Raw genomic sequence first — 14,392 nt, 5'->3', positions numbered from 1 at the left:
ACCACAGAGTTATGTTATCTTTACATCTACAACCACAGAGTTCTGTTATCTTTAATCTACAACCACAGAGTTCTGTTATCTTTAATCTATAACCACAGAGTTCTGTTATCTTTAATCTACAACCACAGAGTTCTGTTATCTTTAATCTACCAGTAAGGCTCCCTAATCGGGAGATAAGCGACCGTAGGTCACTTATCTCCACAAATAGGGCAAAAATTTGTTTTGCCAAAATCTTCCTGATCCATGTTGATGACATGAGTGTAGACATACTGTGTAGTGATTTTCGTGATTTTAGGGCAAAATCTGTAGGAGCAGTGTCCAAAAATGTGTTTTTAAAAATCGGCCTGGAGGTGGCGCTATATGGGACAGATTCATGTTGATGGGATGAGTGTAGACATACTGTGTACCGATTTGCGTGATTTTAGGGCGAAAATTGTAGGAGCAGTGTCCAAAAATGTGTTTTGCAAGAATCGGCCTCATGGTGGCGCTAGAAGAGGGCCATGTGAGAAATGAGGGGTGGGGTCTCCGCGCCGGCAAGGCGGACGAATAGGTACCGGCCCCGGCTGTCCCGGTCGCTCCTAGCCGGAGTTACGGCATTTTATGTGAGCTGCAGTGTAGGGGGTCCTCCACTGGGGGCGCCACCACTTTTGCATCCGTTCTGGAGCACCAGGAGTCGGTGGTCCCCGGGAATTCCCCGTGAGCAGCCCCGTTGGGGTGGTCATTTGGTCATGTTTGCGCATTTGGTCATTTTTTACATCTGGGGGTCCCCCAGGGACCTGGGGGTCCCTGGAGCTCCGGGGGTCCTTGGAGGTTGTAGTTTGGCAGCCAAGGAACGTGTGTGCAAAATTTGGCATGGATCGGGGCAACGGTTGCGGAGATATAAGCAGGGAAAAAGTGTGACGTGTGAGGTGTGACAGACAGACGGAGGGACAGACAGACGGAGTTACTTACACTTTGTGGTGGTTTTGATAGTAAAGTGCGACCTACGGTCGCAATAACCACAGAGTTCTGTTATCTTTAATCTACAACCACAGAGTTCTGTTATCTTTAATCTACAACCACAGAGTTCTGTTATCTTTACGTCTATACCCACATAGTTCTGTTATCTTTAATCTACAACCACAGAGTTCTGTTATCTTTACATCTACAACCACAGAGTTCTGTTATCTTTACATCTATAACCACAGAGTTCTGTTATCTTTAATCTATAACCACAGAGTTCTGTTATCTTTACATCTACAACCACAGAGTTCTGTTATCTTTAATCTACAACCACAGAGTTCTGTTATCTTTACATCTACAACCACAGAGTTCTGTTATCTTTAATCTATAACCACAGAGTTCTGTTATCTTTAATCTATAACCACAGAGTTCTGTTATCTTTAATCTACAACCACAGAGTTCTGTTATCTTTACATCTATAACCACAGAGTTCTTTTATCTTTAATCTGCAACCACAGAGTTCTGTTATCTTTAATCTACAACCACAGAGTTCTGTTATCTTTAATCTACAACCACAGAGTTCTGTTATCTTTAATCTACAACCACAGAGTTCTGTTATCTTTACATCTACAACCACAGAGTTCTGTTATCTTTAATCTACAACCACAGAGTTCTGTTATCTTTAATCTACAACCACAGAGTTCTGTTATCTTTAATCTACAACCACAGAGTTCTGTTATCTTTAATCTACAACCACAGAGTTCTGTTATCTTTACATCTATAACCACAGAGTTCTGTTATCTTTAATCTATAACCACAGAGTTCTGTTATCTTTAATCTACAACCACAGAGTTCTGTTATCTTTAATCTATAACCACAGAGTTCTGTTATCTTTAATCTATAACCACAGAGTTCTGTTATCTTTAATCTACAACCACAGAGTTCTGTTATCTTTACATCTATAACCACAGAGTTCTGTTATCTTTACATCTATAACCACAGAGTTCTGCTATCTTTAATCTACAACCACAGAGTTCTGTTATCTTTACATCTACAACCACAGAGTTCTGTTATCTTTACATCTATAACCACAGAGTTCTGTTATCTTTACATCTATAACCACAGAGTTCTGCTATCTTTACATCTATAACCACAGAGTTCTGTTATCTTTACATCTATAACCACAGAGTTCTGCTATCTTTAATCTACAACCACAGAGTTCTGTTATCTTTACATCTACAACCACAGAGTTCTGTTATCTTTAATCTACAACCACAGAGTTCTGTTATCTTTAATCTATAACCACAGAGTTCTGTTATCTTTAATCTACAACCACAGAGTTCTGTTATCTTTAATCTATAACCACAGAGTTCTGTTATCTTTACATCTATAACCACAGAGTTCTGTTATCTTTAATCTACAACCACAGAGTTCTGTTATCTTTACATCTATAACCACAGAGTTCTGTTATCTTTACATCTACAACCACAGAGTTCTGTTATCTTTACATCTACAACCACAGAGTTCTGTTATCTTTAATCTATAACCACAGAGTTCTGTTATCTTTAATCTATAACCACAGAGTTCTGTTATCTTTACATCTATAACCACAGAGTTCTGTTATCTTTACATCTATAACCACAGAGTTCTGTTATCTTTACATCTATAACCACAGAGTTATGTTATCTTTAATCTACAACCACAGAGTTCTGTTATCTTTAATCTACAACCACAGAGTTCTGTTATCTTTAATCTACAACCACAGAGTTCTGTTATCTTTACATCTACAACCACAGCGTTCTGTTATCTTTACATCTATAACCACAGAGTTCTGTTATCTTTAATCTACAACCACAGAGTTCTGTTATCTTTACATCTATAACCACAGAGTTCTGTTATCTTTACATCTATAACCACAGAGTTCTGTTATCTTTACATCTATAACCACAGAGTTATGTTATCTTTACATCTACAACCACAGAGTTCTGTTATCTTTACATCTATAACCACAGAGTTCTGTTATCTTTACATCTATAACCACAGAGTTATGTTATCTTTAATCTATAACCACAGAGTTCTGTTATCTTTAATCTACAACCACAGAGTTCTGTTATCTTTACATCTATAACCACAGAGTTATGTTATCTTTACATCTACAACCACAGAGTTCTGTTATCTTTACATCTATAACCACAGAGTTCTGTTATCTTTACATCTATAACCACAGAGTTATGTTATCTTTACATCTACAACCACAGAGTTCTGTTATCTTTACATCTATAACCACAGAGTTCTGTTATCTTTACATCTACAACCACAGAGTTCTGTTATCTTTAATCTATAACCACAGAGTTCTGTTATCTTTACATCTATAACCACAGAGTTATGTTATCTTTACATCTACAACCACAGAGTTCTGTTATCTTTACATCTATAACCACAGAGTTCTGTTATCTTTACATCTACAACCACAGAGTTATGTTATCTTTAATCTATAACCACAGAGTTCTGTTATCTTTAATCTACAACCACAGAGTTCTGTTATCTTTACATCTATAACCACAGAGTTCTGTTATCTTTACATCTATAACCACAGAGTTCTGTTATCTTTAATCTAAAACCACAGAGTTCTGTTATCTAACAACCACAGATGTGCAAAATACAAAAAAAGGATTTGAAATACAAATTAAATGACAGAGTCATTATAATGAACTGTAGTCCCATTGGAAACATAACAGAAACACAATAGCACAGACAGAGTCATTATAATGAACTGTAATCCCATTGGAAACATAACAGAAGCACACTAGCACAGACAGAGTCATTATAATGAACTGTAGTCCCATTGGAAACACACTAGCTAGTGTCCGACCGGACACAAGTCTTGATGAGCAGTAAGAGTTGAGGCATTACATTTTGTAAAACATGGTTCTATTGTGAAAATAGCAGATCTACATGCTCACAACACATCGCGTTGCAAGGCGTTGTGAGCATGTAGATCTGCTATTTTCACAATTAATATTTGACAATTTGGCCAATGTTTAATTTGTAATTTTAGAGGTATTAGAAAGTCCTTAAATTGTCACTTTAGAAATGGGCAGATACCCTCTATACCAGGGCAGGAGTTTCATGAAGGCCATGGCCGTCGTTGCCCCTCAGTTTGGCCTTAATGCCCCTCAAACCAATGACATGACCTGAGACCACAGTAGCCTTAATGCCCCTCAAACCAATGGTATGACCTGAGACCACAGTGGCCTTAATGCCCCTCAAACCAATGGCATGACCTGAGACCACAGTAGCCTTAATGCCCCTCAAACCAATGACATGACCTGAGACCACAGTGGCCTTAATGCCCCTCAAACCAATGGTATGACCTGAGACCACAGTGGCCTTAATGCCCCTCAAACCAATGGCATGACCTGAGACCACAGTAGCCTTAATGCCCCTCAAACCAATGGTATGACCTGAGACCACAGTGGCCTTAATGCCCCTCAAACCAATGGCATGACCTGAGACCACAGTAGCCTTAATGCCCCTCAAACCAATGACATGACCTGAGACCACAGTGGCCTTAATGCCCCAGCTGACTGTCGTTTTCTTGTCAATATGTAGACAGTAGACACCAGTGTCTTTTGTTGAAATCTTAACTCCCCCGAGTCCCCATCTTTAAACCAATCCAGTGACTTTGAGGGGCTGAGCATGGATCAGATTGTAAATACCATCATTTATCTATTTCACTGCAGATTAGGTTATCATCCCTAACCTTTAAATTGAACAAATTTCAATGGACTAAAATCTTGTTTTATTTGATGGCCTTCCTGCCCTGGCATTTGGCCTTTGTGCCCTCAAACACAAAGGCCAAGTGGCCACGCCCCTAAAATGATGAAAATCCCAGGCGTCCTCTACACTTAAACTGTACGTTGGTTTGTTTACTGTGTGAGAAAACAATGTTGCACATTAAGTTAATCATCTGGGGACCCCCCCAAAATAGTTTGGGTCCCGACCCACAGGTTGAGAACCACTGGCTTGGAGCATGTGTGCACTTGCTACTGTAGGCTAGCAGAGCTGTAGTGTGTGTGTAATGTGTTGTCTATGTGTGTGTGTACTTCCAGGTGAGTTTGCTAAGCTAGCAGAGTGTGTGTGTAATTTGTTGTCTATGTGTGTGTGTACTTCCAGGTGAGTTTGCTAAGCTAGCAGAGTGTGTGTGTAATGTGTTGTCTATGTGTGTGTGTACTTCCAGGTGAGTTTGCTAAGCTAGCAGAGCTAGCATGCTTGGTGGACCTGGTGTTTGTTGGAAATCCTCTGGAAGAGAAACATTCTTCTGAAGGAAACTGGATGGACGAAGCCTCCAGGAGGCTACCTCGACTGAAGAAACTAGATGGTATGTACCTATCTACCTACCTACCTATCTATCTACCTACCTATCTTTCTACCTACCTACCTATCTATCTACCTACCATACCAACCTGGATGGACGAAGCCTCCAGGAGGCTACCTAGACTGAAGAAACTAGATGGTATGTACCTATCTACCTACCTATCTATCTACCTACCATACCAACCTGGATGGACAAAGCCTCCAGGAGGCTACCTCGACTGAAGAAACTAGATGGTATGTACCTATCTACCTACCTACCTATCTATCTACCTACCTACCTATCTATCTACCTACCATACCAACCTGGATGGACGAAGCCTCCAGGAGGCTACCTAGACTGAAGAAACTAGATGGTAACTAACCCTAGTACCTACCTACCCTTACCTTAACCCTAACCATCTGTCTATCTATGTATATCTATAACCTGGATGGACGAAGCCTCCAGGAGGTTACCTCGACTGAAGAAACTAGATGGTAACTAACCCTAGTACCTACCTACCTACCTACTCTATCTGTCTATATCTATAACCTGGATGGACGAAGCCTCCAGGAGATTACCCAGGCTGAAGAAACTAGATGGTATGTACCTATCTACCTACCTACCTACCTATCTATCTACCTACCCCTACCCCTATCTATCTATATCTACCTACCATACCAACCTGGATGGACGAAGCATCCAGGAGGTTACCTAGACTGAAGAAACTAGATGGTAACTAACCCTAAAATAACCCTATCTATGTACTGTATACCTACCTACTGTACCTACTCTATCTATATGTATATCTATAACCTGGATGGACAAGCATCCAGGAGGTTACCCAGGCTGAAGAAACTGGATGGTAACTACCCTAACATAACCCTATCTACTGTATATACCTACCTACCTACTCTATCTATATGTATATCTCTACTGTATATACCTACCTACCTACTCTATCTATATGTATATCTATAAACTGGATGGAACTCATGTGCGATTCGCCGCCGCCGGACTGGACCGCACACATCGCGTCGCGGTAAAATGCGATCGTATCGATCTCGCTATGAAACTTCAGTAGCAGACATGTTATGTTGTGTTTGATTACTAGTTCGTAGCGCTCCTATTCTGCCTGTTTCTTTGGTTAGCAAGTAGCACTAGCAAGCAACAGGCTAGCCACTAGCCAGCCACACATAACAACACTACGTCATCTGCTTTGCTACTGTTGTGTTGGTCAGACGGTGAACCAATCGCAGAAGACTGCCTCTTTGGCAACGCCCATCCCAGAAACAGCTCTGGAGGGAAGCACTTTCAGACTGAATAATGGAGTGAAACGAAATGTCAATTCAGGCTGAGTGTCAGGCTATTGTTGGTCGACACCAAGGACCTCCAAAGCTGAAGGCTCTGGAAGAAGCTGAGCTGTGGTCCCACATCTCCAAGGACCTCCAGAGGTGTGGACAGATAAGACACCTTGCAGGTCCCATAGATAGATAGATAGATAGATAGATAGATAGATAGATAGATAGATGGATAGAGATGTGGGACCACAGTTGCCTCCAGAGCCCTGAGCTGTGGAGGCTTCTAGGAGACTACAGAGTCAAGAAACCAGATGGTACAATGTCTGTCTGTCAAACGATTCAAATCAAAATCAACTAATCGATTGATTTGAAATAACATTTTTCAATAGAATTCATTTAGTCATATTCTTTTTACTTTCTGAGATGTTTTAGTTTAGTTTTAGTTGACTAAAGATAAGTACTGTAAATGTTAACGCGTGCATGTGTGTGTGTGTGTGTGTGTGTGTGTGTGTGTGTGTGCGTGTGTGTGTGTGTGTGTGTGTGTGTGTGTGTAGGAACTCCGGTGATCAAACAGGACGAGGAGGAAGAGGCAGAGAGCTGAGGAAACATTCCACAGTTTTTCATGTTTTCTACATTTTTCTCATGTTTGTGTTTTATTCTGTTTGTTTTATTCTGTGTGTTTTATTGTGTTTGTTTTATTGTGTGTGTTTTATTGTGTTTGTTTTATTCTGTGTGTTTTATTGTGTTTGTTTTATTGCACGTTGGGTGTTTTTTTTCTACGATGGAATCTCGTTGCATCAACAAGCACAACGATACAGATTAGAAGTCATGTGATCTCTGAGTTACGGGTAAACAGTGATTGTCGTTTAGTGTAATTAATACACAGTTAATCTATCTATGAATACGAGAAGTCTCTGCGTGTCTGTGTGTCTGTAATCCGCGTATCTCGAGAACCGTTCCAGTTAATGTAATAATATTAATAATAATATTAATTAATATAATAATATTCATATTGTTGAGCCTCGGCAGCTTATGGTGAAAAGTCACAAAGCCTTTGTAAACCAATCAAATGTCCGTCCTTTCTAAGTGAACCAATGAGAAGCCAGTTCTCACCTGCACAAACCACGGATCCCTCCCATTTTTTCACATTCCAATCTGATTGGCTAAGATTGGCTTCTAAAGTTAGCAGGAGGGCGAGATTCCTCTCATCACCAACGCAGCGTCCGATCGCCATGAAACTTAGGCTACCCGCCCTGGCGGAGACCTGCGCTGCAATGAGCACAATGTTCTAGTTTAATAGGAAAACTTAATGCTTGGTTAATGCTAGGGCATTAACCAAGAAGTCGACAAGTCGACTCAGTCGACTTCATTACACAAGTCGACTCCCACCAGAGAAAGTTGAAAGTCGAAGTTGAAAAAAAGAATAATAATACTTTCTATTGTGAAAATAGCAGATCTACATGCTCATCGCGAGGCGTTGTGAGCATGTAGATCTGCTATTTTCACAGTTTCTGCCTCTATATATTTGAAAATTTGGACAATGTTTAATTTGCCATTTTAGAGGTATTAAAAAGTCCTTAAATTGTCACTAGAAATGTGCAGATACCCTCTATACACTTAAACTTTATGTTGGTTTGTTTACTGTTGAATGAGAAAACAATGTTTCACATTAAGTTAATCATCTGGGGACCCTCCAAAATAATTGGGGAGTCGTGTGGGTCCAAACAGAAAGGTCACTTTGCCACTGGATTTCCCATTCTCTTTATGCAGAGCTCATTCATTCTCTTTATGCAGAGCTCATTCATTCTCTTTATGCAGAGCTCATTCATTCTCTTTATGCAGAGCTCATTCATTCTCTTTATGCAGAGCTCATTCATTCTCTTTATGCAGAGCTCATTCATTCTCTTTATACAGAGCTCATTCATTCTCTTTATGCAGAGCTCATTCATTCTCTTTATGCAGAGCTCATTCATTCTCTTTATACAGAGCTCATTCATTCTCTTTATGCAGAGCTCATTCATTCTCTTTATACAGAGCTCATTCATTCTCTTTATGCAGAGCTCATTCATTCTCTTTATACAGAGCTCATTCATTCTCTTTATGCAGAGCTCATTCATTCTCTTTATACAGAGCTCATTCATTCTCTTTATACAGAGCTCATTCATTCTCTTTATGCAGAGCTCATTCATTCTCTTTATACAGAGCTCATTCATTCTCTTTATACAGAGCTCATTCATTCTCTTTATGCAGAGCTCATTCATTCTCTTTATGCAGAGCTCATACATTCTCTTTATGCAGAGCTCATTCATTCTCTTTATGCAGAGCTCATTCATTCTCTTTATGCAGAGCTCATTCATTCTCTTTATACAGAGCTCATTCATTCTCTTTATGCAGAGCTCATTCATTCTCTTTATACAGAGCTCATTCATTCTCTTTATGCAGAGCTCATTCATTCTCTTTATGCAGAGCTCATTCATTCTCTTTATACAGAGCTCATTCATTCTCTTTATGCAGAGCTCATTCATTCTCTTTATGCAGAGCTCATTCATTCTCTTTATACAGAGCTCATTCATTCTCTTTATACAGAGCTCATTCATTCTCTTTATACAGAGCTCATTCATTCTCTTTATGCAGAGCTCATTCATTCTCTTTATACAGAGCTCATTCATTCTCTTTATACAGAGCTCATTCATTCTCTTTATGCAGAGCTCATTCATTCTCTTTATGCAGAGCTCATTCATTCTCTTTATGCAGAGCTCATTCATTCTCTTTATACAGAGCTCATTCATTCTCTTTATACAGAGCTCATTCATTCTCTTTATACAGAGCTCATTCATTCTCTTTATGCAGAGCTCATACCGTACTTCTATTGTCAAACTGTTTCATTTGAAGAACCCTCATAAACTCTTACAGACAGGGGTCAGGGGTCATCCGTACACGGACAAATGTATCCGTGGCAAATATTAGATGTTCTTTTGTATCCACCATTATAAGGTTCTTATTTACACCATTATAAGGTTCTTATTTACACCATTATAAGCTTCTTATTTTGATCATAAGACTCAATTACTGCATGTCAATCTCTAGGTTTTCTTCAGAATATGGATGGAATCTTTTAATGGAATTTGAATGAAAAATTCTAATAAAATGTCATTATCCGCAAAAACATTGATGCTTTGAGGAGAAAAACACAAACACTGACCAGTGGAATCTATCTTTAATCTGTTGTGTTTTTTTAAACTTGTTTTTACAATACAAAGACTGTTGTTGATAACTTGTAGATCTGTGCTATCAGAGTTACACTGTTGTTGATAACTTGTAGATCTGTGCTATCAGAGTTACACTGTTGTTGATAACTTGTAGATCTGTGCTATCAGAGTTACACTGTTGTTGATAACTTGTAGATCTGTGCTATCGCTGTAGGTCTAGAAAAGCACCTTATCTGTATTGTGTGTTGAACTACTAATAAAGACATTTGGTACATTAATGCTAATGTGTAGCATATATGTATATATATATATATATATACATATCAACCATTAACCAGAGATTTTTTTTAAATGATTTGTGATGTTTTATTTGATATTGTTAATAAAAAGTAATTGAAGTAAAAACTCTTCTGTCATGTGAGCTCTGTTGCACACATAGACATTATTACATTATCGTCTAATCGCAATTATTTAACATAATCTTCACAAATTAGTTTTCCTGTTGAAAAATGTTCATATATTTGCAGGGTTGCCAACACATGACTGTCAGTTTTACACCTGTTCAGACTGAATAGCAGTCCAGTGATTTAAAGATCACACTGTCAACCAATAGATTCCATGTTCAAGTCCTGTTTAATTCAATGTTTTAACTCTACTAACATACAGTACATGTTAACACCTATACTTAATGTAATATGTAATATGTATTAGTAGTACATGTTAACTCCTATACTAACTGGCTGACATACAGTAGACGTGTATTAATATGTATTAGTAGTACATGTTAACTCCTATACTAACTGGCTGACATACAGTATTGATTGATTGAAGGCTTTATTAGAAGTTTGCATAGGAAAATGTACAGATTCATGACGGTACAGTTCACTGGTACAAGGTCTACTAAAAGGAGATCCATGAAAAGACTAAGCTTATTTCAACAGGAAACCATTTAAGTATCTCATATAACATTGAATGACAGACAAATAGAACACAGTACTATGCAGTAGACATGTAAAGAAAAAAAGAAAGAAAAAGAAAACAGTAGGTCTATACAATCAGTAAGTACAGTATATACAATATATACAAGGAAGGGGCAGGTAACAGTAAGTCTAAACAATCAGTATGTACAGTATATACAAGGAAGGGGCAGGGAGGGTAGGGTTGGGCTAGGTTTTTACCAGTTGTGAACGGCTGCTGCCTGTAAGTGGTTTTTTAGGGCAATTTTAAAGGATGCTAGTGATCCACACTCCTTTATGGCCTTCGGTAAGGCATTCCACATTTTTGTGGTATAGCAGAAGAACGAGTTCGACCCTTTCTTTGAGTTGACTCTGGGTTGAACGTGATCTGTGGCACTGCCTCTGGTGTTGTAATTATGGACATCCTTAACGTTTATAAAGTATTTTGACAGGTACTTGGGTATCATAGTGGTGTAGTGTATCTTGTACACCAGTCCCATTGCAAGTTGCTGTACTCTGTCATCTACTCTGAGCCACCCCACTCTTAACTGGTGAGTAGCGGTGAGGTGAGTCTGATTGGGAAGGTTAAGCAGTTAATCTCCACCACCTGTTCCCTCTCCACCAGGTAAGATTGCATCCAGCTCACTGCTGCGCTGTCAAGAACGATGGCTTTTAGTTTCTCAATCAGAATAGCATGATCCACGGTGTCAAATGCCTTCTGGAGGTCCATCATGACCATGCCACTATATTTGCCCTGATCCGCTTCGCGTTTGATTTGGTCAGTCATATAGAGAAGGCATGTGTCAGTGGAATGGGATTTTCTGAATCCAGATTGGAACTCGTAAATCAGATTATTCTCATCGAGATATCTTGCAATCTGTTCGTAGACTATTTTCTCCATGACTTTGGATATGGAGCTAAGAATGGAAACGGGGCGGTAGTTTCCAGGGTCTAGTTTGCTACCTTTTTTGTGCAGGGGGGTTACTTTTGCTAGTTTGAAGTCCTGGGGGACATGACCCTGTTCGATGGAAAGGTTAATTATGTGGGTAATGATTGGAGCAATGGTGGCGGCTGAATCTCTGAGAAATCTAGCTGGGATTTTATCAAGGCCAGTGGCCTTGTGTTGAGGTAGGGCGCTCAATTTTTTAAACACTTCATCAGTTGTCACTGTGGAAAGTTTAAAGCTGTCTTTACTGACGCCCAGTTTTTTGTAGAATGTATTAACAAATTCTTCACCATACCGCCCAGATGGGGCGACCAGTCTTTTGACCAGTGAACGGGCTGTGGTGGTAAAGGTTTTGTTAAGATGGGTAGCCACTTCACCTTTGTCAGAAATGAGAGCGGCGTCCGTTTTGATGTTTATGTTGTGGCATATGGTTTTTGATTTTAAGCCTAATTGGTTGTTAAGCAACTTCCATAAGTCTCGTGGTTTGTTTTTGTATTCATCGATTTTGTCGTCGATGTAGTTTTTTTTGGCGGATCTAACTAGGGCGGTTGTCTGGTTTCTAAGTCTCTTGCATTGAGCAGTAAGATGCTCAACGTGGATTTTGAGGCCAGGGTTGAATTTTTTCCTGAGCTTTTTGCAGCACTTTCGTTTTTCATCGTATTTTTTGTCTCTGAGTTTAGCTGATTCTGCAATATCTGAGTTATACCATGGCTCTTGGCGGGCTTTAACCCTGGTGGTATTCAAGGGGTCCACGTCGTCTAGAGCATTGGTCAATTAGTAGACGTAGACGTGTATTAATATGTATTAGTAGTACATGTTAACTCCTATACTAACTGAAGGCTGACATACAGTAGACATGTATTAATATGTATTAGTAGTACATGTTAACACCTATACTAACTGGCTGACATACAGTAGACATGTATTAATATGTATTAGTAGTACATGTTAACACCTATACTAACTAAGGCTGACATACAGTAGACATGTATTAATATGTATTAGTAGTACATGTTAACACCTATACTAACTAAGGCTGACATACAGTACATGTATTAATAACACCTATACTAAGGCTGACATACAGTACATGTATTAATATGTATTAGTAGTACATGTTAACACCTATACTAACTAAGGCTGACATACAGTACATGTATTAATATGTATTAGTAGTACATGTTAACACCTATACTAACTGGCTGACATACAGTAGACATGTATTAATATGTATTAGTAGTACATGTTAACACCTATACTAACTAAGGCTGACATACAGTAGACATGTATTAATATGTATTAGTAGTACATGTTAACACCTATACTAACTAAGGCTGACATACAGTACATGTATTAATATGTATTAGTAGTACATGTTAACACCTATACTAACTAAGGCTGACATACAGTAGACATGTATTAATATGTATTAGTAGTACATGTTAACACCTATACTAACTAAGGCTGACATACAGTACATGTATTAATATGTATTAGTAGTACATGTTAACACCTATACTTAATGTATTAATATGTATTAGTAGTACATGTTAACACCTATACTAACTAAGGCTGACATACAGTACATGTATTAATATGTATTAGTAGTACATGTTAACACCTATACTAACTAAGGCTGACATACAGTAGACATGTATTAATATGTATTAGTAGTACATGTTAACACCTATACTAACTAAGGCTGACATACAGTACATGTATTAATATGTATTAGTAGTACATGTTAACACCTATACTAACTAAGGCTGACATACAGTAGACATGTATTAATATGTATTAGTAGTACATGTTAACACCTATACTTAATGTATTAATATGTATTAGTAGTACATGTTAACACCTATACTAACTAAGGCTGACATACAGTACATGTATTAATATGTATTAGTAGTACATGTTAACACCTATACTAACTAAGGCTGACATACAGTACATGTATTAATATGTATTAGTAGTACATGTTAACACCTATACTAACTAAGGCTGACATACAGTACATGTATTAATATGTATTAGTGTAGCGTCCGAGACGGCGGTGTATATATGAAGATGACCAGGAGGTAACTCTTTGGAACGCCAACACGGCTAAACCATTTATTATAAAACTGCACACGTGTCTCTCCCCAACACAACAGAACAACAACGTCCCCATCTTATGACATCATCCTTTAGGCATAACCAAACAATCCCCGAGTGTACAATGGAAACCCTACATATGTCCCCCCTTACAAAAAGACCCTAACCCTTTTTTTTTATAACAACATTCAACAAGAGAGGACCAAAAGGAACAATGTAGAGAGAAAAACAAATAAAGTACACAATTAAGTGCATAAACCCAATATCAAGGCACTGTAAACACATTCAAAATCCCACATGACCCAGTGAGACATGTAAACAAGGTGCAAAAGTATTACAACCTCACTGAATGAAGTCATAGAACACAACAAAAAAAAGGAAGAAAAGACACATGGAAATGAGGACATTTCTTTTTGTAAGGGGGGACATATGTAGGGTTTCCATTGTACACTCGGGGATTGTTTGGTTATGCCTAAAGGATGATGTCATAAGATGGGGACGTTGTTGTTCTGTTGTGTTGGGGAGAGACTCCCAACACAACAGAATTAACAAGCTCCATCCCTAATTAGAACTACATTTTCCTGTTC

At 38.6% G+C, this 14,392-nt stretch overlaps 1 protein-coding gene across 1 annotated transcript in view; it reads left to right on the top strand.

Annotated features, from left to right (window-relative positions):
- The window catches only part of dnal1 (dynein, axonemal, light chain 1), a gene marked incomplete at both ends in the record, with an annotated part of 18,417 nt that extends 11,219 nt beyond the window's left edge, over positions 1-7,198 (top strand). Inside the window, 2 exons of the mRNA XM_080750266.1 lie at positions 5,183-5,323; positions 7,152-7,198. Coding sequence (XP_080606392.1) covers positions 5,183-5,323; positions 7,152-7,198 — 188 coding nt within the window. The remainder of the gene's footprint in view (positions 1-5,182; positions 5,324-7,151) is intronic.
- Between the last annotated feature and the right edge of the window lie 7,194 nt (positions 7,199-14,392).

The sequence above is a fragment of the Nannobrachium achirus genome (assembly GCF_963921795.1).
Source record: "Nannobrachium achirus genome assembly, chromosome: 20".
Taxonomy (NCBI): Eukaryota; Metazoa; Chordata; class Actinopteri; order Myctophiformes; family Myctophidae; genus Nannobrachium; species Nannobrachium achirus.
This window is presented reverse-complemented; position numbering and strand designations above follow the sequence as displayed.